This window comes from Balaenoptera physalus (genome assembly GCF_965194825.1).
Source record: "Balaenoptera physalus genome assembly, chromosome: X".
NCBI classification, from domain to species: Eukaryota; Metazoa; Chordata; class Mammalia; order Artiodactyla; family Balaenopteridae; genus Balaenoptera; species Balaenoptera physalus.
In genome coordinates, this window is record NC_138903.1 from 12,793,379 (window position 1) to 12,816,472 (window position 23,094).

At 37.4% G+C, this 23,094-nt stretch overlaps 1 protein-coding gene across 3 annotated transcripts; it reads right to left on the bottom strand.

The window, feature by feature from the left end:
* Window positions 1-796: 796 nt before the first annotated feature.
* On the bottom strand, window positions 797-23,004 carry FANCB (FA complementation group B). 3 transcript variants are annotated; one of them, XM_082447014.1, is made up of 10 exons: window positions 22,875-23,004; window positions 15,289-16,338; window positions 12,524-12,676; window positions 11,581-11,667; window positions 6,146-6,274; window positions 3,617-3,783; window positions 2,704-3,146; window positions 2,346-2,583; window positions 1,250-1,335; window positions 797-1,168 (listed from the first exon to the last, which is right to left on the bottom strand). In XM_082447014.1, exons 2-10 carry the CDS (start codon window positions 16,219-16,221, stop codon window positions 921-923), a joined length of 2,484 nt encoding a protein of 827 aa, XP_082303140.1. In that variant the 5' UTR covers window positions 16,222-16,338; window positions 22,875-23,004; the 3' UTR covers window positions 797-920. The 3 variants fall into 3 exon arrangements, with proteins under 3 accessions (XP_082303140.1, XP_082303139.1, XP_082303141.1); XM_082447013.1 differs by having other exon boundaries at window positions 797-1,335; XM_082447015.1 differs by lacking the exon at window positions 1,250-1,335 and having other exon boundaries at window positions 22,875-22,972.
* Window positions 23,005-23,094: the final 90 nt, after the last annotated feature.

The window sequence follows — 23,094 nt, forward strand, 5'->3', positions numbered from 1 at the left end:
CCTTAAAAATCACTTAACTGAAGTGAATTTTCACTTATTTTTAAACTTCTCAGTCCCTAAGGAGTGCCATATTCTTTAAGTTACTTTAGTTAGGATTTTACATTTTAGCTTTGCCTAGAGTTGGAATTTCAGATGGCTTAAAGGCAATTTCAATTTTTTAAAAATAGTGGCCTGTGAGGTATGCTTAGCCTTTTGAAAGAGAGATGCTTTTCAAAGAAATGCCCCCAAATTTTCACATGCCTATAGACTTATGCAATTTCATAGAGGCTTTCTAAGAAAATTTAATTTAATAAGGGTTTCCACCATAATGGTCTCACCTAGACACTCTGCCATTTAAATTTCCACAGGGGCTTGATGTTTACAGAAACTTCTGAATCGTGACAACCTTGTTTATCTGTTTGAAGCTCATTTTTATATGCTAGGTTTTACTAAGCAGAGTATAATAAAAGGGCTATTTAAGGTTTTTTGAAGATTTAGAACAAAATATTGTTCCATCACCTATGTCTTAAGTGGAAACACTAAGGCAGGATTTCTCCACCTCGGGCATTACTCACATTTGGGCTGGACCCTCCCTTGTCGGGGGCTGCGCTGTGCTGTGTAGGAAGTTTAGCCACATCCCTCACCTCAACCCACTAGATCTGAATAGCACCCCTCTCTTGCCCTCCCCACCTGCCACTACTTCTGACAACCAAAAAATATCTCCAGACGTAGCCAAACACCCCTGGGAGGCAAAATGAGCCCAGGTGAGAAGTGCTGCTCTAAGGCATGCTATTTTGTGCATCTTCAAAACCAAAGATTCTACAGTAAGCCTAAATCTTTATTTTTACAGAGAAGGCATACAATGTAAGATAAAAACAAGTAGGACCAAAACACTCTGGCAGGGAAAAGTATTCTAAAATATAACCAAGCTGAGATTGTAATTATAAATCAGTCACTTTCTGGGCAGCAAGGTCTGATTTCAGCTGAACCTCAGCTAATTTCAAAGTCTTTTCTCTGTAAAGGGCACCACTCACTTTTAGGTTCGTCCCCAACATTTGCTCCTTTTCTCTCTGAAGTTCTTTTCTGTAGGGATGGATGCTTTCCTCTATGTCTGATAAGGCAGCCACATCACCACTACTCTTTTCTTTGCTTGCTTCACAACTCTGCACCAAGTTGCTTTCAACCTTAACTAAGGCAGAAGAAAAAGAACCAAGGGTAACCAACTCCTTCTCCAAAGCTAATGCCAAATGACCAATTAGGAAATCCTCACTTCCTAATTTTAGATATTTGAAGAAACTGTTTATAGGGAGAACTCTGCTGAGATTATGAAGGCACTGGAACAAAACTGTTTGATTCCTGGAATAAAAAACCAAACACAATATTACACAACTTAGGACAGTGCAAAATGGTCACGTACAACATACTGTAGTAATCAATTAATATTCATTTCTAAACTCTCTAGTAATCATCAGAACCAATAATGCATTCATGTGGTCACTGACATAATTCAGACTGTAGCAATCAAATACAGTCAGCCCCCTGGTTGGTTGAATTGCAGATGTGGAACCCATGGGTATGGAGGGCGGACCATACTACGCCGTCTTCTAGGACTCGAGCATCCGTGGATTTTTGTGTCCACTGGGGTCCTGGAACCAATCCTCCATGGATACAGAGGAACAGCCGTATACATATCCTAAACCAACTCAGTATTAATCAGGTTGCTTCCTGATTAAAGTTCTTTCTCTGAGTAATACGATCAAAATTATATTTTTAAAACTTCATTGTGGGGGAGCAGTAAGGGGAAATCTTTTTTTTTTTTTAATTTATTTATTTATTTATTTATGGCTGTGTTGGGTCTTCATTTCTGTGCGAGGGCTTTCTCTAGTTGTGGCAAGCGAGGGCCACTCTTCATCGCGGTGCGCGGGCCTCTCACTATCGCGGCCTCTCTTGTTGCGGAGCACAGGCTCCAGACGCGCAGGCTCAGTAATTGTGGCTCAGGGGCCCAGCTGCTCTGCGGCATGTGGGATCTTCCCAGACCAGGGCTCGAACTCGTGTCCCCTGCATTAGCAGGCAGATTCTCAACCACTGCGCCACCAGGGAAGCCCAAGGGGAAATCTTAAAGTCATTATTAGGCCCTAATCAACCCCACCAAAAAGCCAAAAACAAACATAAAATCAAAACGGCTTCAGTTTCTAAATGAGACCACCTGTTCATTCATGTTGTACCAGGCGATGACCTGGACATGTCCCACAGTGGTATAGAACACTACCACGGGGATCCCTGTTGACACACACACACACACACACACACACACACGCACACACACACACACTTCCCTGGACCAATTCCAATTTGATGTGCATTACCTGGAATAGACTATTAAAATCCCTTCAAATGGTGTTCTTTGTTTCCAGTTGAAGAGTGTCCCATAGAAACTTCCTGGCCTTTTGCAAAAGCAAATTTCTGGAAATTCTTTGATAACTTCACATTCCATGTGTTCTAAGAGCCACACCTTCATTGAAGTCAGAGCATAGCTGGGTGATGTGATTTGAAAACAAGCTCTCTGCCAGGCCGCAAGAAGCGCAAAGAGATCTTCCATGTGTTCTATGGCAAAAACATGTCACAAGTGCTGTCATTAAACTCTGCCCATTATCACATAAAGGGAATTCTTAACATTTTCTGATTCAATTAGGTATATGATTAAAAAGGACCCACAAAAATTACCTATAGGTTTCTTCTTTGGAAATGTCAGCAGGTATTTCCCACTTGAAAGATCTTCTAGACTTAAAAAAATTCTGCCACACTGAACATAACGAGTTGCAGAATGGTTACCATTCTCTCTCTCTCTAATTTGTAGCAGCACAATGCAACAAAAATTACTGAATGCTAAAAGTGGTGAAAGAGATGTTACAGCAGTAATCATCTGCACATACTCTTTCTCAGATGGTTGTACACAAACAATGCTTTCCTCTTTCTCTTCCTCTTTCTCACTCTCAACACTCAACTTGATTTTTTTTACCTCTGATCCTATTTCATATGGCACTGAGCCTGGTACTGGGGAAGATATCCTACTCAACTTGATCACCCTATTTTGACACTTAATGAGCGGAAAGCTGGAGTTAGGGGCTTGATCCATTGACAGCGATAAAGTCACATGATTCAGGGACCTGTAAAAAATAGAGTTCTGTTTACTCTAAAAGCTCATTCTTTAAAATCAAACAGATGATTAAATGCCATACAAACAACAACCAAAAAGTTTTATTCTCTCCTTTCCTAGGAAACATCATTTCAAATGTAAAATATATCAGAAAATGAAGTGTAAAAGCCAAACACATTTTTAAAGATTCTGTAATAGCACTTCTCTTGAAATAGGAAAGCAAAGACATTATAAATATGCTGGACTTCAGGAAGTAATTTTTTTAGGAGAAAGGAAAGGTAAAGTAATGCCTGTATTTTATTTTTGAGGTAGATTTTTCTCCTTTCCTCTTAAACAAGAAAAAAAAAAAAAACTACTAAGTTTTTAAAAGAGTCGATTTTGGTAATTATTTAGAATGAAATACCTCCATGCACTATATTTCTGTTGGACAGTGCTGTTGTAGAGCATCAAGATAATGTTATCATGTTAGAATTTACTTACACCTTCAAATAAGATGTGGTTTTCACTCCAACAACCAAGCTATCCTCTATTACACGATACCATATCTTCTCTACCAGCTGTTCTGAATCTTGAAAATTATCTGATAACTTTTCATCAAAGGTATAGACAGGATTTTCTTCTTCACCACAAAGAGTGACAAGACATTCCTTATGGAAAAATGTTTAAATAACTGATTACAAAAAAAAAAAAAAAAACAACCTGCCAAATGCAGCAAAACTAAAAAAAATAATGTAAACCAGCTTTTGGCTGGGCCTTACGGCTTACATATTTTAAAATAAATTATCATCAATAATATACTATAGATTATATATAATTCACTAAAATAAAACTTATAAAACATACAATTAACCATCTACTTGGATCAAGAAGCATGGCCTGACTGTAAACAGGGCTCTGGGTACCCAACACAGAGCCAGCAGGGATGTAAACCTGGAGTCCATTTTGAAAAATAATCTCACAATACGTGCTCAAGGCATGCTGAGAACAATCCAATCTTTATTTTAGCAGTGACTAACTCTAAAATGTAACTGGAAACTTTTGTATGAATAACAGTGATTAAACTATCTTAGGACAGCTGATCGATTATTGCTAAAATTTTCTTCTTTTATTTATCCTTTTTTAAAAAAAATTCTAGTAGAGTTGATGCTAAAATTTTCTTCTTTAAAGTCCAGGCCACACTCACTTATTTCCGCACACATATGGATTTATAATAGAAATGGAAATAGGAGGAGGAGTAATGATAATAATAATACACAACACTTACTGAATGCTTGCTATATGTTAGGCACTGTTCTAAATGCCATTCATGCGTCAATTTGTTTAACCATCACAGTAACTCTAGTACCCTAGGTCGGTAGTATTATTATCTACATTTTCCAGATAAGGAAACTTGAGGCATAGGGAGGTTAGGTACCTCGCCCCAGGTCACACAGTTAGCAAGACTCAGCTGGAATCTGAACCAGAGGCAACTGCTTCCAGAGCCCATGTTGCATATTAACCATTACTCTATACTGCCCCTCTATGTGGTAATTACTGAAAAAAGATATGGGCACTTACATTACAGTGAACGAAACATGTTCCTAGGAATCTGACACTTCTGCCAGTAGCTGTCAGATTTGAGGCAGGCTATTCACCTGAAACCCGCAGAAATTTTTATTACCTGCCAGAAATGCTCTTAAAGTTAACAATGTAAAGGGCCCAAAACAGTGTCTTGCACGCAGTGGCTTCAATGCATTAATTTCTAACATTTCTTCCCCTTTTCTAACACCAGCAAAATCACCGGGGTCAAGTGGGGAAGGGAAATGGGAAGACTTTGAACAGTGACTTTCTACAAGGACTCGCATTAGGTTTCCCAGGAGATGAGAACAGTAATACAGAAATGCAAGACGATGTGCTTTTTGTTTTTTATGTTAATGGAATAATATTTTGGGCCAAAATCATCATATGGCTAAGACCGAAATACAGACACAAGGCAAAGAGCATTACAAGAACAGTAAATCTTAAAGGAAGTCAAAGCAAGGCACTAGAGTGACTTGAGGGAAGAAAATGTAACTTCAAGTGTGTCTATGTCCAGCTTTTCTTGATTTATCTGTAACTCTGTTATGCTATCTTTCTCTGTAGGGAACAAATGTGCATAAATCCTATTTTTTATGAAGTCAAAGCAGTTTTTGCTCACTTTCTACATTACTATACTGGCACAAGTAACTGCAAGGTACCTGAAGAGGTTCTTACGATGGTCAACCACAAAGGAAACGAGAGTAAAATTATAAAAAGCAGATATGAGGACTAGAAGAGCATAGCAATTTAGGGACATTAAGTAGAGGTATAAATATCCTTAGAAATGAACCATGCAACAGACTAAAAGAATAATTATATTAATGATGAAATTATGTCACCATTAATACAAGGTAAAATAATACTCAGTATATTCTGTTTAAGAAGTCAGAAAACATATACAATTGCCCCTTGAACAAAAGGAGTTTGAACTGTGCAGGTCCACTTACATGCGGATTTTCTTCAATAGTAAACACTACAGTACTACTTGATCCCCAGTTGGTTGAATCTGCAGATGGGGAACCAGGGATACAGATGGCCCACAGTAAAGTTACTTGTGGATTTTCACTGCGTGTAGGGTCGGCGCCCCTGACCCCCATGTTGTTCTAGGGTTATCTGTAGTTCACTTAGGAGTAATTTCTATTCAAACTATACAAATAAAACAGTTTAATATTTAAACCTTGTTTAAACAAAAGGACTTGTTCCCCGAGGTTCCTGATAACTGAGATTTTAATATCCTACAGAATAATCCGCAAATTGGTAAAATATTGGCTTTTTAACCAAATAGTTTTCAATGTCATAAAAGCCCACCATTACATAATCCCTGCCACTTTGCTTCTTGATCCATTGTGCAGCATTTTCTAATATATTCCAATATTCTAATTTAAAGAACCTTCAATAGCTTGTAGGTTTTCAATTCATAAAATGATAAAATGGTCACATGATCAACTTTACCTCCTCTGCACTTGATGTACTATCATCTTTCCCTTGAAACAGGTTCATTAAAGCCTTGTAAGATTTTGAAATAATTTTTTCCTTAAGCAAGAGATGCTGCTGTAATTCCTGAACAGAAACCAAACCAACCTGTAGAGTATAAAGAAAAATCATTGCCAGAGATATAATTTCAAATGAAACCGAACATACCAATAATACGTAAGTATTTTCTCCAAATTTGCTTACTAATTCATTTTTCTATAGACAAGAATACATCTCAGAGCAAAACTATTTTATTTACAAATTTTGAGTCTCTAATTACAAAGGAAAATAAACACAGCAAATAATTACAATAGTTTACATATCAAATTGAGAGAATGCCAATGTATTTGCATCTGTTTCACTACTGAGTTAAGTAATGAATCAATATGAATATGAATAAGTCCAATCAACATTAATAAAAAGCAAGGCCTACCAACACTCCTACTCCAACAAGAAAACTGTTTTTCTTGTTGAAATAATTTCTGCTTCAAAAAGCAAGATGTATCATTATGAACAGAAATGCTTACTTTTGATTTGATACTGCTTGAAATCCTCTGTTCATATGACCTTCATAGCAAAATTTTAAAGGTAACATGTAACAGATCCCAAACTGTCACACGTTAATTGTTGTGCAAATAAACTCAGTGCTCGGGTCCAGTCTTAACTACCGGGGGTAAAAACTGGCTCTGAACTGGGCATACAGCAAACCGTTCCTCTTATTATACCAGGTAAATAGATTTCAGCACTAAGGATGAAACATTCATGAAATATATTTTACTCCTGAAAATTTAAAAAGAGTCGCGTCACTGAACGTTTAGAAGCTGTTTCATTTCAGATGGATATCTGAGACTGTTTAAGTATTAATCCAGCTTTTAATATAACATGTTTTTCTAGACTGAAAAAAAACAAGATGCAACCTCTATTTGCCTTTCTTTTAAATTACATTTTAAGGCAGATAAATTCTTTTTCCTTTTATCAATGAATAGAAGTTGGAGAGTAAAGACTGAATTCTATCTTCCCTCGGTGCACAAAGTATGTAAAGTGTCTACCTAACGTTTTAAAACTTCATCTGTTAGCCTAGTTCTGAGGGCTCCACGTCATTCACGTTCCATCATTCATTAGTCGAGTAACTCATGACTGTGGGGCCGTGAGATGTACCTGTCTGGGGTGGAGAGCCAAGTCTGAGGCTGCTGGAGGGGCAGGGAGTGGAAGAGAAGGATACACGGGCAGACTGACAATGAGGGCACCCTCAGAAATTATCCGTGGTCTCTCTTCCCTACTCTCTTCAATGTGACCCCCACTCCAGGAATAAATCGTGTGTCATTAGACTACTTAAATATTCTATGTTGTTACAAGTTTTGTTATAAAATTATGAAAATAAGCCCAAGATAACAAATTTAAACAACATAAAAAGACATCTCACCTTCCCTTCCTAGACCCTCAATCCCATTTGCACAGCCAAAAGATTGCTTACCTTTCCAGAACTTTTCCATGTATATGTTAAGGTATGCTTTCATTCTCCTCCCCATAAACAAAACCTACCCCAAACCAAATACAGGAGCACACTGCACTGCGTGACACCGAATCTTGCTTTCCTGTTCTTACTGTGATCTCTTTCATGTGTGCAGAAGAGTGTGCAAGACAAAAAAGCAGTTCATAGACTAATGATGAAGTAGACACCCCTGGAACCACACCCAGGTCAAAAAAGCAGCACTTTAGGAGCAGCCCATGGGCCCTCCCCGATGGAGAACCTCTCTCTGCCGGAGGCAACACTACCCTGGCCTTTCAGGATAAGTTCCTTGTTGGTCCTCATCATTTTACCACCATCATATGAACTCCTAAAGAATATGTTTAGTGTGTGTGTGTGTTGTGCTTCTGAGCTTTTGTAAGTGGAATCGTTCTGTATGTAATCGCTTTTCGAGTCGTCTATTTGTCGCTAGTAGCTGTAGCTCGTGCCTTGCACTGCTCTGTAGCACCCCATCGGCTCACTACACCAGTTCCCCTCTCCTTCCTCCCGCTGATGGACAGTTGGGTTAATACCCAGCTGTGGAGCATTACAAACAATGCTGCTGTGAACATTCCTGTACATATGCACAAGTGTCTCCAAGGTCCTGGCCTCTCCTTATCCCCTCCAACAAGTGGCTGGAAAATAAACTGCATAGGGGAAAGAACAGTGAGCCGAACTCTAGTTCTAGCTCTGCAAGCCACCTCACATTTCTGGCTCTCCATCTGCTTCCTCGTATGCAAAATGGCAGAGAGGGTAGATTTGTTCATCTCTAAAAGGCCTTCCAGCGCTTAGAAATGTTTTGAGCCACATTGAGAGCTAGTGGTAACATGTGGATACTTGAAACAACATGGACGCTCAGCTATCTCTTGGTCCCTGCCTTCGTATGTCCCTGCCTTCCCTCTCTGTTTCTTTCATATTTTCCTTCTTTGTCTCTGTTGATACCTTCTAGATAATTTTTCTAACAGTCCAGTTTGCTTATTTGCTCCACATCTCTTTGAGTCAACTGTTAAACTCATCTGTTGTTTTTTTTTTTAATTTCAATTTATTTTTAGTTTATAGAAATGGTTATTTTCTGTGAATAATTAATCATGATGCCTTGTTTCTTCATGTGCTTAGTTATTCTGTAGGTGGCTCATTTTCTTTAAAAAATTACTTGTGAGATTTAGATATGGGAACGTATGTATATGTATAACTGATTCACTTTGTTATAAAGCAGAAACTAACACACCATTGTAAAGCAATTATACTCCAATAAAGATGTTAAAAAAAAATTACTTGTGAGATTCAGAAGAGACCTAGGATAAATGTGTATTCCTAGAGAGGATTTTATGTGGTTTCTGCCAGGTGACTAGGGCACTCTTGCTTTATGTTAAATACAAACGCCCCCAGGGCAATAGTAGCATCAGTGTTCTGCTTGTCTCCCTGGGTTCCAGCCTTTAGAGTTTGGCCCGCTAATTTATTCTCATATTTTCAGCTTTTTGAAGCCTTTAAGAAGATTTTAAAAACATATTTCACCTATCATTTTAAGTTGCTTTTATCATCAGAGTTGATCCAAATAAATTAAGTGACATATTACCAGAAGTGGAATTTCTAAAAGTCATGCTTTCATAAATTAAATTATTTTGGCATCATTTAAAAATCAGTATAAAGAGGTACCTTATTCTTTCTGACAGCTGCATAGTATTCCATGGTTCAGTTATATCATAATTTATTTACCATACTCCTAATGATGGATATTTAGATTTTGATTGAACTTTATTAATACTACTTAAACGTTCCTGTAAAATCAGCTTTGCTTACATGTATAAGTATATGTTTAGAACAGATTTCTAGAAGTGAAACTGCAAGAGTAAAAAGATATGTGCAATTCACATTTTAATAGCTATAACAAATTTCCTTCTGAGGAGGTTGGACCACTTTACATACTCAACAATACTGTTTTAGAATGCCTATTTATATTAAGAAAATTAATCCTTTGTCAAATATGTTCCAATTTCTTTTTATATAATTTGTCTTTTTATTTATTTTACTTTGGAGCACAAAAGTTTTTAATGTAATCAACCTTTTCCTTTATGGTTCTATGTCCATTATGTTTTATTTATGTACTGTTCACATTCACATCTAATATGTGTTCACTAAGCATTTACTGAATTCACTTTAATATTAAAATACTTGCAAAAAAAACTTTTAAAGGGCCTGCAAAGTACAAATATTTACTATCTGGCCCTTCACCAAAAAAGTTTGCCAGGGATAAAGGAAAAAGATAAATGACAACACAAGGAAACAGACAAATCAGAAAGGAGGGACAACTGGCCTGGCCTCCTCATTAGTGTCACTTTTTTCAAAAGGGGGAGAGGGCATAATTCTAGATAAAAAGACCAATGAGACATATAATAATCAAGTGCAAGTGTAAACTGATTGGATCCTGAAAAAAGCAGCCATATAAAACATTTTTGTGGCAATTGAAGCCACCTGAATATGGACTGAATAGTAAATAAGATTAAGAGATTATTATACTAACTTTCTAAGTGAATAATGGTATCGGGGTTACATAGGAGAACGTCTTTATTTTTAGGAGATTCCTGCTAAAACACATAGGAGTGAAGTATTAGAATATATGCAACTTTCAAATGGTTCTGCAGAAATGTACAAATACATGTACATACACACACACACACAAGCAGAAACAGATGAGGCAAATGTGATTTTTTATAAAATAACAATAGTTGAATCTACATGGGGACTAGAGATAATCACTGTTTTAGTCTATGAATTTTCTGTATATTGGAAAATTTTTATAAATGAAAAAAGGCAGGTTACATAAGAACAGGCATCGTATAATCACATTTCCATGTAAACTTGCATATATTCATTAAAAACATCAACAAGAATATGCAAGTCAAAGTGTTAAAATTGGCTATATCACAGTAGTGGAATCATAGGTAATTGTTAGTGTCTCTTGAATATTTCTTGGCATAGTCTGAGTATTTTGCAGGGAATGTGTGTTACCTTTGTACATTTGGAAAAAAATCAAAAACTTTTTTAGAGAGCTTTGTATGGAAAACTTGAAGGTAAACTGATCATGTTTAGAGCATGTCATGATTCATCATATTTGCTGCTCCTTTAAGAGTTATGGTATACTGATCCTAAAAACTAGGAAGAATGCGTTTTCACAAGTCAGCCTCTATTTTATCTTATAAGGCTTATTAAATTTACATAATCTTACGACAAAAAGGTATCATGTTTAGATGACACATTTATAAGCAATGTCATAACAGCTTTTACAGAGGTACCAAAAAAGGAAATAGATCCTTTGAAATAAAGGTTTCCCCACTACCCAAAAGTAGATCATGCCTATGAAACCTTTTGAAAGCCATTATGAAATGATGCAAAGCAAAGAAGCAATTACCTTAGGACACATCTTGCTAAGGGATGCACAGAATAAATGGGAGATAAAGCACAGGTGCTCACAGACACAGGTCAGAGCTATGGCGGCTGGATGCTGAGATGCCGAGCGCAGTCCCCAGGAAGGAGCTTGGTGGGGCCACTCTCGCTTCTCGGGATGCGCGCTGCCTCTGTAACCAGCTTCTTGCAAAACAAATGCTGAGTGCTATTTTCGCTTTCGCCTGTTTTCATAAAAGTGAGTCCTCTTTGGATTTCTTTCGGTTAGCAAAAACAGGTGCTAACGTAGGTCTTTCGTAAAAGCAAAGTGGCATAAAGCAAAGCGGCATAAAGCAAAGTGGCGTAAAGCGAACTTTCAAAAAGCAGGTGATACCTGTACCATATTTTTCCCTCCCAATCACTCAGTTTCTTATACTTCAAGGACCTTTCTTTCAATGTTCTTTCCTTCATTTAGAACAGCACTAATCCAAAAAAGCAAAAGCAAAAACCAAACAAAGACACTAACTTTCAATCTTCTTTCCAGAGGTGGAACCACCAAATAATTCTTTTTGTTGTCAAGTAAGTCATCTTCATTGTCATCCAATGTTTCACTCTAATAAATAAAACAATACACTAAAACTGAAATTTTGAAATAAATTGAAAATTCTTAAGATTAACAAAATACAATTAAAGTTTATCCAAAAGGCAGTGTGCCACAATACACATTGTTATATAAAAGACAAGATACATATTTTCCCCCTCATCTTCTCATAACTAGAAAAAAGAAATTATTATTTCCACTATTACCACCCACCTAACATTTGTATACTGCTTCAAAAAGTATCAGCTTACTAGGCTTTTATAAAATCCCTTAACTAGAGAAAATAAGAATTATCCTCATTTTACTAATGGGAAAAAAAAAAACAGAAAAAAAAAAACTGAGGCTCAGAGATGTTTTATATAGATCTGAAACTTCCAGAGTATTATTTTCCTTATGCTCAAAATCTTAAGATATTATGAACTGTTACTTCTTTTAGTAAAGCAGTTTCGCTTTATTTTGTTCCTTAATTAATCCAATATTATCATGTTTATTGGTATAAAATGTGCTTTTCAGAAGCAATGATAAAGTTAATTTACAGTATTATTGTCACTTGAGTGAATACCAGATATACTATATTCCAAATTCATAACAAAAACACCTACACTAATATGTATAAAAGAGATAACTAATAAGAACCTGCTGTATAAAAATAAATAAATAAATATTTTTAAAAAGTCAATTTGTATAACATTTGTTGAAAGAAGAGTCACTGTACTATTTAAAAGATTCAATGTATGTATTTTTAAAGTTCTAAAAGCTTACTTTAAGTATGAAATCAAAAATATTTAAAGGGTAAGTCAAAAACTTTAAAGTGCTCAAATTTTCTAAAATGTTCTTAAGTAATGCATAAAAAGTAAACAGAACTTACTGAATAGTTTAAGTTGTCCAGGTCTGTTATTTTAAAGGAACTGAGGCAATCTGAATTCAAGGGGTCCTTAAAAAGTAGCAGTACTTGTTCAGTTCCAGTTCCAAGAAAGTCATCTATCAGTACTGAGCTAACTTTCTCCCACTTAGCAGCAACCTGAAAGAGAGTGGTAAAGAAGGAATAGAGAAAGAAAAAAATCAGATGTGAAGTAAGCTAAAGCCTTTTGTTGCACGTAGTTCTAATTTGTCATCTTCAATCTTACAAACAAGCAATGAAAATGGTAGGGTAAACACTGAAAACGAAACTAAAATAAAGATATTGGGAGATGAGAAGACATAAGGAGTCATCAATTTATAAACAGCAAGGTACTGAAATTTCTTTATCAACATTTGTCCAGGGACTGTCACGTTCCTGATTTCTATATTAAAATTTTATAATTTATAAATTCTAACACTTCTCATGACTAATTCTAGTGAAGATTCTTTCTCTAACTGGTTAATTTAAGGATGACCCTCACTCCCATAAGCCTTAGTGGATATGTATTTATAATCAAACCAATTAAACAAAGAATTCAGTGGCATTAGGTACCTAGACGGTACTAGCAAACACTTTAAGAGCTCTCAAAGCAGAATAACGTTTAAGAGTCCATATGAAATTAATTAATACCCTAAACTCTGGTAGGACAGAACATAGTCATTATGAGGGGCACAGAAAGGGAGGGATCCTAATAGTGGGGCACCTAGAATCATCCTAGCCTAATGAAATGATTTCTTAAGTTTATACAAGAACGTGAGACCCCAAGTTTAAAACAGAAGACGACTTCTTAAAGATCCATAAAGCTGAAAGCTTCCAGATTGGTCCCCTAGAAAACTAACACCATGGGGATCAGAAACCCCTTCTCCCTCAGACCGAAAAGCTGAAACTCCCACTTAGAATCCCGCACGGATACATCCTCCCCTAGGTGGAGGGTAGCCGGCATTAGAGCAAGAACATAAGACTCTCAATCTATATAATGAAATATCAATCTTTCCCCTATAAGGTTAATTCCAAAGCAGTGATTTTTCACTCTTGCAGGGAGAAAGCTGTAAACTCATATCCTCCCTTCCTCCCACTGCCCCGCCATGAATAGCATGGACTATAATGAACCATGTGAAGAGACACTGGTAACAAGAATGTGCTCAGCACGCAAACACCATAGAGCTGTGCACGCATGCATGCACACACACGCTTGCGATCTCTAGCTCTACAATAGCGCCATCCAAAAGAAATATACGTGAGCCACAAATGCAAGGCACATATATAACTTTAAATTTTCCAGTAGCCAATAAAAGAAAGTTCTCTAGTAGCAGTAAAAAGGTGAAACTTATTTTATTTAATCTATCTAAAATATTATTTCAATGCAATATAATCAATAAAAATTATTAAAGAGATATTTTATTTCCATTTTTTACTAAGCCTTTGAAATCTGGTGTGTATTTGACATGGACAGCACGTTCTAATTCACACCAGCCACATTTCAAATGTTGAATCGCCACCTGGGGCTAGTGGCTACCGTATCAGACATCGCACCTCTAGAACATATTAGCCTCTTTCTATCTACAACACACCACTATCTGTTTCACATATACTTGACAATGATCTCAATTTTGAAATGCCTGCTACATAGATACTTGTCAAAACTTGCAGAGACAATTTCTTACTTGTGGCATGTGGGATCTTTAGTTGCAGCACGCGGGATCTAGTTCCCTGACCAGGGATCCAACCCGGGCCCCCCCGCATTGGGAGCACGGAGTCTTACCCACTGGACCACCAGGGAAGTCCTGTGATAGAAATTTTAATTGAGCTTCTAATTAAATGGACAGGGCACATCAAGTAAGGCAGTATCTGCTTTTTTTCCCAAAGCAGCACAAGAACTTAAAAGGTTGTATGATGTACTAAAAAAACTACTTTGGAAGATCTTAAACTATAGACACTTCATATCACATAACTGAATGTGCTGATAAACATCTTAAGCCAGGAGGACGCAATGTTAACAAAACACCAGGGTCAGAGAAATATTATCGTTACAATCCTCCAATTGCCTTTTCATTTTCTGCACCTTTTTACTCGTTATTGAACGCTCAATACCATTGAGTATTTTAAAGCAATTTCCCAACCTTACATTAAAAGACATGAGTACATGTAGATAAAATGTGAATGCTTGCTCAAAGGACAACTCTGAGTTTCAAAATTTAACATAATGAAATTCTCTAAGCAACGGTTTTTAGAAAAATTAACACATCACTTTTCTCTGGAGAACAATTATTTGTCTCTAAAGGGACAGTGACAGCTTTCAAGGAATTCCTCTAGATTTCATTTTAAGTTTAAAACGATAATGACCAACTTTTAAAAAGCTCAACGACTGATTTGAGTTTTCTAGAAAGGTTTATGATCTTATTCTAAGTAAAAATACAAAGCCAATTATTACCAATTAATGAAAATTAGAAAGTTATAGTAAAAGACAAATAAATAGATAATAATTGTAGTTATGTATTTATGTATTTCCAAAAACTCAAGGGTTTTATGACTCAAAATCGCAAGGCAAGATCTTTATCAAGTAATATTCAGATAATTTTAAGAAAAAAGAATGATGTAACATATATGATTTTCTTTTTAGTGCAGCACCAAAAATTGATTTGGATAATAAGACTCCAGGATGAATCCTATGAAGCACAGGGATGCTTAGTTGCTCTAAGACTATGCCAACTGAATGATTAAAAGTACCATACCTGAAAGTTCTTTTCCCAAACAGCACAAGCATCACTGGACCTAAAGGATATGACGAAAAGGAGGTCTCCTCCACCTGAATCCATAAGTTGAACTGCACAAGGATCTCCAAAAGGAAGCTGGCACACACTTTTAGGAGTCCCATTTTGGAATGAAATCAGCTGATTCTTTTGAGTAAGAGCAATCAGAGACACTCTTAACTGGTTGTTGACAATCTCAGTTGCACAGACATGCACACATGCTATCACACTGGTATAAGCAGGAGGAATAATGTATGTATCATTTATTACTTCTCCCCTTTCAAGGGAGTATACACAAAATTGAGTATTCCAAGTTGCATAATCTGATTTTGAAGGCTGTGGGGTACATCCTTCCTCAGATAAGTAACATGTCTTTCGTCCTAACAAAACCATACCTACATTTTCAATCTCCCCTGCCCACTCAATAGAGGAAAACTTAATGGACACAGTAACAACTTTGCCAGTTTGGGAAGAGATATAAAATAATGTTTGGACACGTCTCCATAAAACTAAAGGGCCATTAAGGACCCTTATGCTGTCCTTCAACTCATAGAGTAGTCTAAAACTCAAACGCTTTTCAAATTTATTGGTACTGTGAAGAAATAGTAGAAAATATCTGAAAATGTTAGTCTCTTTAATGCACTGTATCATAATATAAGGCAGATTAATTCCAGTTCTGAAATCTGAAACACAGTCGCAACCCATAATTTTTAAATGAGAGTATTCTTCTTTTATGCTAAAGAATCCAGTGGATTTCTGAACAAATACTCCTGTTCCTCTGTCAAATACCATTCTTCTGACATGTAACACAGGTGTTTCTGTAGGCCCTTCATCTACAAAATTTCCTTTAGACAAACGAAAAACAAGGACTTCTCCATTATAACAGAAGAGCCTTTCTTGTTCATTAGATGACATTGCTTGTTTGCTAGTAAAGCCAGAGTATCAAGTCCAATTTTCGAATGTAAATCGATTCCAGTTGATGCTTCTAAACCTAAAAATGAAATGAGGGAAACTGCCATCCAGTAGGCAGAGCTGAAAAGAAAACACATGTTTTTGTTAGAGAACTATCACATAGGTAACTATAAACTTTGACATTTTTAAGCTTTTCATGCTATTTTAACAATGTCACGCTTATCAAAAAACTGTATCCCAAATATTATTTCTGTACAGCCCTTAAAAAACACAGTTTGCAAATAATCGCACCACAAAAGATAACCGAATGTGTTAACAGCATCTATTAAAAGGTGTGGGTGCTCTATTATAAGGAACTGCACACATTCTCTCTGGCTCAGGGAATTTCTTAAGGGTTCTACTTCTGTCTCTCAAACCTACCGACCTAATCTGGTTTCTCCCTCTCGGCCTCAGCCCCTCTACAATGACAACTCAGTCAGTCAAGGATTCAAATTAGAGCACTCCCACAGCCCAGGCGCTTGGGCTCCTGCTTCCCTGAGAAAGGAGTTTGAACGGACTCGATGGCCAAAATGAAAGCCCAGAAAGAAAAACAGGAGATGCTGTAACATGGCTTTAAAAAATCTCCATAAGAGTAACAGAAATAAATCTTAAATCTTACTTGGCAAAAACAGTGCAGTTTTACACCCTAAGGAAGTCACTATCCTCATTCAAAGTAGAAGAAAACAGAGATTATAGAGGATCTATAAAATAGAGGATCCTCTATAAAACAGAGGATTAAAATAGAATATCATTATTATAATGAACACAAGAATTAAGTAATAGCTATCAATTATTCATGCTTATTATATGCCAGGTACAATACATGCATTATTTCACTTAAAGCTCACAACTACTCTTTTAAAGTAAGTATTCTTATTATCCCATCTTATAAACAAGAAAACCGTATTTTAAAAAAGGTTAGAAAATTCTTCCAAGCTGACAAAGCTAATCAGCAATGGCACTAGATTTGGAAGAGGGGCCCATGGCTCCTGAACCTACACTTTTAACCACTACAGTGTCCTGGCACACATTCCCTTACTCTGAACACTGGTTATAAGAAAGGCGACTTGAGAGAATTAGCAAAGTAGAATACAGAACAAAGGAACACCCCCTCCACTGAACACATGTAAGAAAACATGTAAGAAAAAGATGTTGATGTCTCTTTATCCAGTGGCTATATATGCTGAGTCACTCCTGTAACAGTTACCAAATGCTTAGCATATGCTAAGAACCGTGCACCTTTAGAACACCCTCTGAACGTTGGGCCTGCCTTTTACTAGATGTGTGATCTATGGCAAGTTACTTAACCCCTTCGTGCCTCGCATCCACATCTATGTAATGGGGTGTAGTAACAGTATCTACCCCACAAGGTGCTGGAATTAGCTAATACAACTCACTTGAAACAGAAGCTGGCACACAGAAAGTGCTAATAAAGGCTAGCTACTATCATTCTCATCATCATGGCCGGCTCTGGCTCATACAGTACCTAATCTTAGAAACATCAGAATAGTTGCATACTTAATGGTCTGTGAATGCTGAAATGTCTCTCGTCACTCACTATAAGTAACTCTAACTCATACTCTCTCTTTTCTCTTATTTGTGGATCACTTACACCAGGAAAATAAAGTACTTTAGAAATAAATGAAAACTAGGTCATGTACAAGGAAGTAATATTGTTTTCCTGTTTCAAATGAGAAGCAAACTCCAAAGGCTTAGGTTTTGTTCTTTTATATAAAAATCTACCAATAGTCGAATTAGAAAAAAAATCACTGAACCATAATCTATAAATTTAACTTAATATAGCCTGCATTTTATTGAAATGACTTGATTTAGAGGCAATTCTACTTAAAAGCAGACTAGATTAGTCAGCATCTACATTCGAATTGGAGATGCTGCACCTTATTGTCTAACTTCCAAATACATGTGGTTTTAAAATACGCTCACAGCAACTAAGCCCATGCGCCACAACTACTGAGCCTGCGCTCTAGAGCCCACGTGCTGCAACTACTGAAGCCCACACACCTAGAGCCCGTGCTCCGCAACAAGAGAAGCCACCGCAATGAGAAGCCCATGCACCGCAAAGAAGAGTAGCCCCAGCTCGCAGCAACTAGAGAAAACCCGCGCGCAGCAACGAAGACCCAGTGCAGCCAAAAAAATAATAATAAAATAAAATATGCTCACAAATTTATTTGAAATTCCTTCCATCAAGAAGGAATTCTCCTCCCCTTGAGTGAGGCCTGGTCATTATGACTCACTTCCAGCCAACAGAATACAGCAAAAGACTGGGTGACAGAGCATGGTGGTTTCCTCAGTGACCTCTTCCTGGGCTCACTTGCACAGGGGAAAGCCACCTGCCGTATCATTAAGACACTCGGGCAGCCCCGCGGAGATGTACACATGGCAAGGAACTGTGGCTTCCTGCCAACAGCCAGCAAGGGACTGAGGCCTTTTGCCAAGAGCCATGTGAGTGAGCCTTCCAGAGATCCCATCTCCCAGCTCCAGTCAAGCCTTTCTGAGCAGAACCACCCCGCTAAGCGGCTCCCAAATTCCTGGTCCTCAGAAATTTTAAGTTAATAAATGTTTGTTGTTTTATGCTGCTCAATTTGGGAGTAATTTGTTATGCAGCAACAGATAAATACATTCCTCTATGCCATTTGGGGTTTTTTTTCAAATCGATGATATTGTTTTTGAGAATTTCAAGAAGTATTAGTGAAGTAACTGGAGATACTAGATCATAATACAAACTAGCAGAAGCCAGTTTCCTGGCTTGTTGTTAGGCAATTCATGCGAAGATCTGGGACAATAGGTACCCCAGAGTAGTTTCAGCTTCATCAGTAAAGAAGATAGGCAGGGTAACCAAAGGTGTGGCTTTTACTTATGAAACTACGTTTTACTTGAAAGGAAATACACATATTGGTTATATTACATCAAAATGTATGACTACTAATTTATTTCAAATTTCCCACAGACATCTCAGACCTCTTAGAGGACTTCTAAGAAAGTTTCCTTTTTTAGCACTAAATGATATATTCTTTTTTTAGCATTATATATTGTAAATATAAATTATATATTCTGAGGTAAAGATCTAAGAACTCATTATCTTTTACTACCTACTCACTTCAAAAGGTGTTCAGATTTCTTAATACTAAAAACAACCAAAAATACCTTCTGTCCAGGAAAGGATTTTGTTATTTTAATAGTAAATGTCACAACTAATGTGTCATCAACACAATGCTCTTGTTCACCAACACCCAAGTGTGACAGGAGTAAGGAGGATCTTAGTGGTAAGACCACTAAGTAAAAGGTTACAGAACCGCCCCCTTCAAAAAACTTTGGAGTATGTATTGTTGCACCTTCATAAAGTAGTGAGTTAGGAAAATCAGGCCCCTTACATTCTATTCTTTTAATGCTATCACCAAGTTCCTTAACTTAGAAACTTCTTTCTTCCAATTCTCTGATCCAACTGCCACTACGATGAATCAGGCTTTCATCTCTCATTTACGTTGCGATAAAAGAAGCCCTTTAATCAGTCTTCCTTAATCTAGTCTCTCTCCCCTCTAATATATCCATTCATTTATGCTACCTCAGTTATTGTTCTAAAACACAAACTTGACTGGGTAACTGTCCCCTAACTTAAAAGCTTTGCATGCACTTACCGCCACTCCCCGCCACCGCCCAGATCTACGATCTATGATCCCTAAACTACTACCTGGAAAGACAGATGCGAAACAGTGTATTGAACGTATGAATGACATAGAGATAAACGGGTGCAAGCCACTGCTAAAAAGCTTGGCATGGCATTCAAAGCCCTATTATAATCCTAACCCAACATGCTTTTAGCATGAGCTGTAGGCAAAAAGCAAAGTTCTTCTCATGGACTTAGACTCAAATAGATTTAAAAAACATAACTGTTACATAAAAGGTCATTATTTTTTTATTTTTAACTACTACTGCAAAAACATGCACATTTTTAAGACAAGTTATTCTAAATGGACCATCTTCAGGGTTAAAAATTAGAAACTTTAATATATTTATAAAGATAAATTTTTTCCTCAAACTTTCTGTAATCTCAAGGCTTACTGAATTCACATATCTGTGAACACCTGTTTTATTTTATACTATGCAACATCTTTTTTAAAAGTAAAAGTTCTGAGTATATGTTCATAAGACAAATCTTTAAGGCTATGGAATAAGTGATAATGTTCTTTTTTCAGATAGAAATAATCTGGAAACAAACCCAGGTTCAATTTAGAGGTTCTTAAACCAATATAAACAAGCCTTGATTAATCAAATCAGGACACCAGGCTTAGTATTCCAGCCTATTAGTCACTTGACTTTTTACTTGGTACTCTTATAACAGTGGCTGCAGAATAAAACAGGTAACTCAAACCAGTTAAGTTTTACCTCCTGTTTCAGCTCTGGAGGAGGGTGGGGGAGGGAGGGAGGGAGGGGAGATTTGGGTGCAGATTATTTGCAAAATACTAGGTAGTTAATTTGAGCTTTTCCTGTTCTGTATTACCACACATCAAAGTTGACTGTATATATTTTACATACAAAATGAAAACAGATGTGTGAGTATACTAGAAAAACAATACATGCTAACCTAAATATAGTAGATGGGCAACGAATTATCACCCTTCTCTCCCAGCCTCCCACCAAGTAAACAATGTTCCTGTTCAATGCTAATAATAACATTTGGCATTATAAATTTCAGAACTCTTAAATAAACTACAAGTCTGGTTCAGGAAGATCCTAAAAGACACTATATTACCTGCAAATGAAAGCTATAAAACTCTAAGAAACCAATCGATAGATTGCGACCAATGGAAAGTGTCTTTGGAATCCTACCTTTGGAAAAAAGATAGAATTAAGACTCCCAAAGAAAAACTTCACCTAATAATATTAAACATAAACTTATGAGCGTAATACCCATAGATATCATTTTTCCAACATACAGGACATTGTTTACCTAAGTAAATTAACTTGGCTACAGAATGGGTCCACTGTTAAAACTTTTTCTACCTATATACCTAGGTCATTTGTTGGGGCTTGCCCAGAATCAATCTCCCCTTTCCCTTTCCCAACAACACTCAGTGTACCTGAAATGTAGATGAATGTGGGGGGATGGTGATGCACTAAGAGAATCAGGAAAGATGAAATTAAAGGTTCTTGATACCATACTAAGGAATTCTAGCTTTCTCTAAGCAATGATAAATCACTGAAAGATTTCAAAAATAGAAATCACAGGATTGTACTTCTGAATAATAACGATCCTGGTGACAGTGTTGAAGATGGGGGAGTGAATTGAGATTGGAGGAGGAGCCATCTGTTAGGAAATCATTACAAGTACTTAATTAAAGGGAGACTTTGGGAGGCAATTTGGCAGTAAACAGAAATGCATATACCCAGCAATTTCATTTCTAGATATGAACCCAGAGAAATAATCCTACATAATAGTGCACAAAGACATTGCTCTAGAATGTTCACTTTGCTGTTATTTGCATTTTTTTTTAAAAAGCAAAAACTTCAATGACCACCAATAGGGGAATGAATAAATACAGATGGAATATCATACTACAGTTAAAAGGAATGAATTAGATGTGTATCACATTGTGGCTAGACTTCAAAAGTCAAATGAAAAAAATTAAGTTGAAGAAAAATGTATACCGTAGTACATTATGTATCAAAATCAAAACACATAAAACAGCATGATATATTTTGTTTACCTGCAATGGCTGTATTCCCTGACTGCTTTCTCTATGCCAGGCACTGTTCTAAGCACTTTGGACTAACTCATTCCTCATGACGTCCTTATGCTGTAGGCAGTATTATCCCATTCTACAGATGGGGAAACTGAGGCATGGAGTTTAAGGCCTACAGATAGGAAGTGACAGAGCCAGGATTCAAACCTAGGCAGCCTGGTCCAAAACACAAAAAAGCAAAGGTGCAAAGATTCATGCCAAATCCCAATGACTGTTGATTTTGGAGAAGAGGAATATCAGAGTAGGCGAGTGGAGCCAGAGAGAGACTTTAGCCATATCTGAAATACTATTTCAAGGACGTATTCAAATACTTATTAAACAGTGTTCATTTTTCCCCCATAAAAAAAAGTGAAGATACAAACAAAATTTGGGGCAAAAGAGTGTCCATCGTGGTTGACTATGGCTGGTGGGAATATGGGGGCCGTTCTTAAAATTTCTTGGTGGTCTTCTGTTGCAAAAACCAAAAATGTCTCCAGACATTGTCAAATGTCCCCCGGGGGGGCAAAATTGCCCCGGCTGAGAACTACCTTACTTAAACCGTAAGACGCTTTACATCTTTTAACTCTATATACCTGTTTTAAAGATGTCAAAGATATATCCTCTGTTAAGTATTTCACCCTCCAAGTGAGAAAGATGCTGCAGAGGTGAAGAAAGTGTCAAGCGAAATAATCCCCGAACAGAGTAAGCACTTGGAGTAATCTAGTTATCCTTCCAGAGAAGGGTGGGCACAGGCCCCGGGAAGCCCACTTCCTTCGCGCTCTTCCGCAATAAAGGGACTTAGGGGAGCAAAACCCTGCGCCGCCGTCGCCACCCCCTCGGCGAAGGCTGGGTCAGGGAACACGCCACCGGCCCTACCTCAGCGTGTGAGGCTCTAGCACACCGCGGCCGCCACGTCCCCGACGCCGAAAACCCGCTCAGCACCAGTCGGCTCCAAACCTCCCGCCCGCGCGCTGCATCTTGGGAGGCCCAGGCCGGAGGCTGCGTCCAGCGCAGAGGAGGCGGAGCCTGCCTAGCCGGCCAGGACTCGGTTGCCAAGGGAGGCTGAGGAGGCGGGGCCTCCGGGGAATGTTGTGAA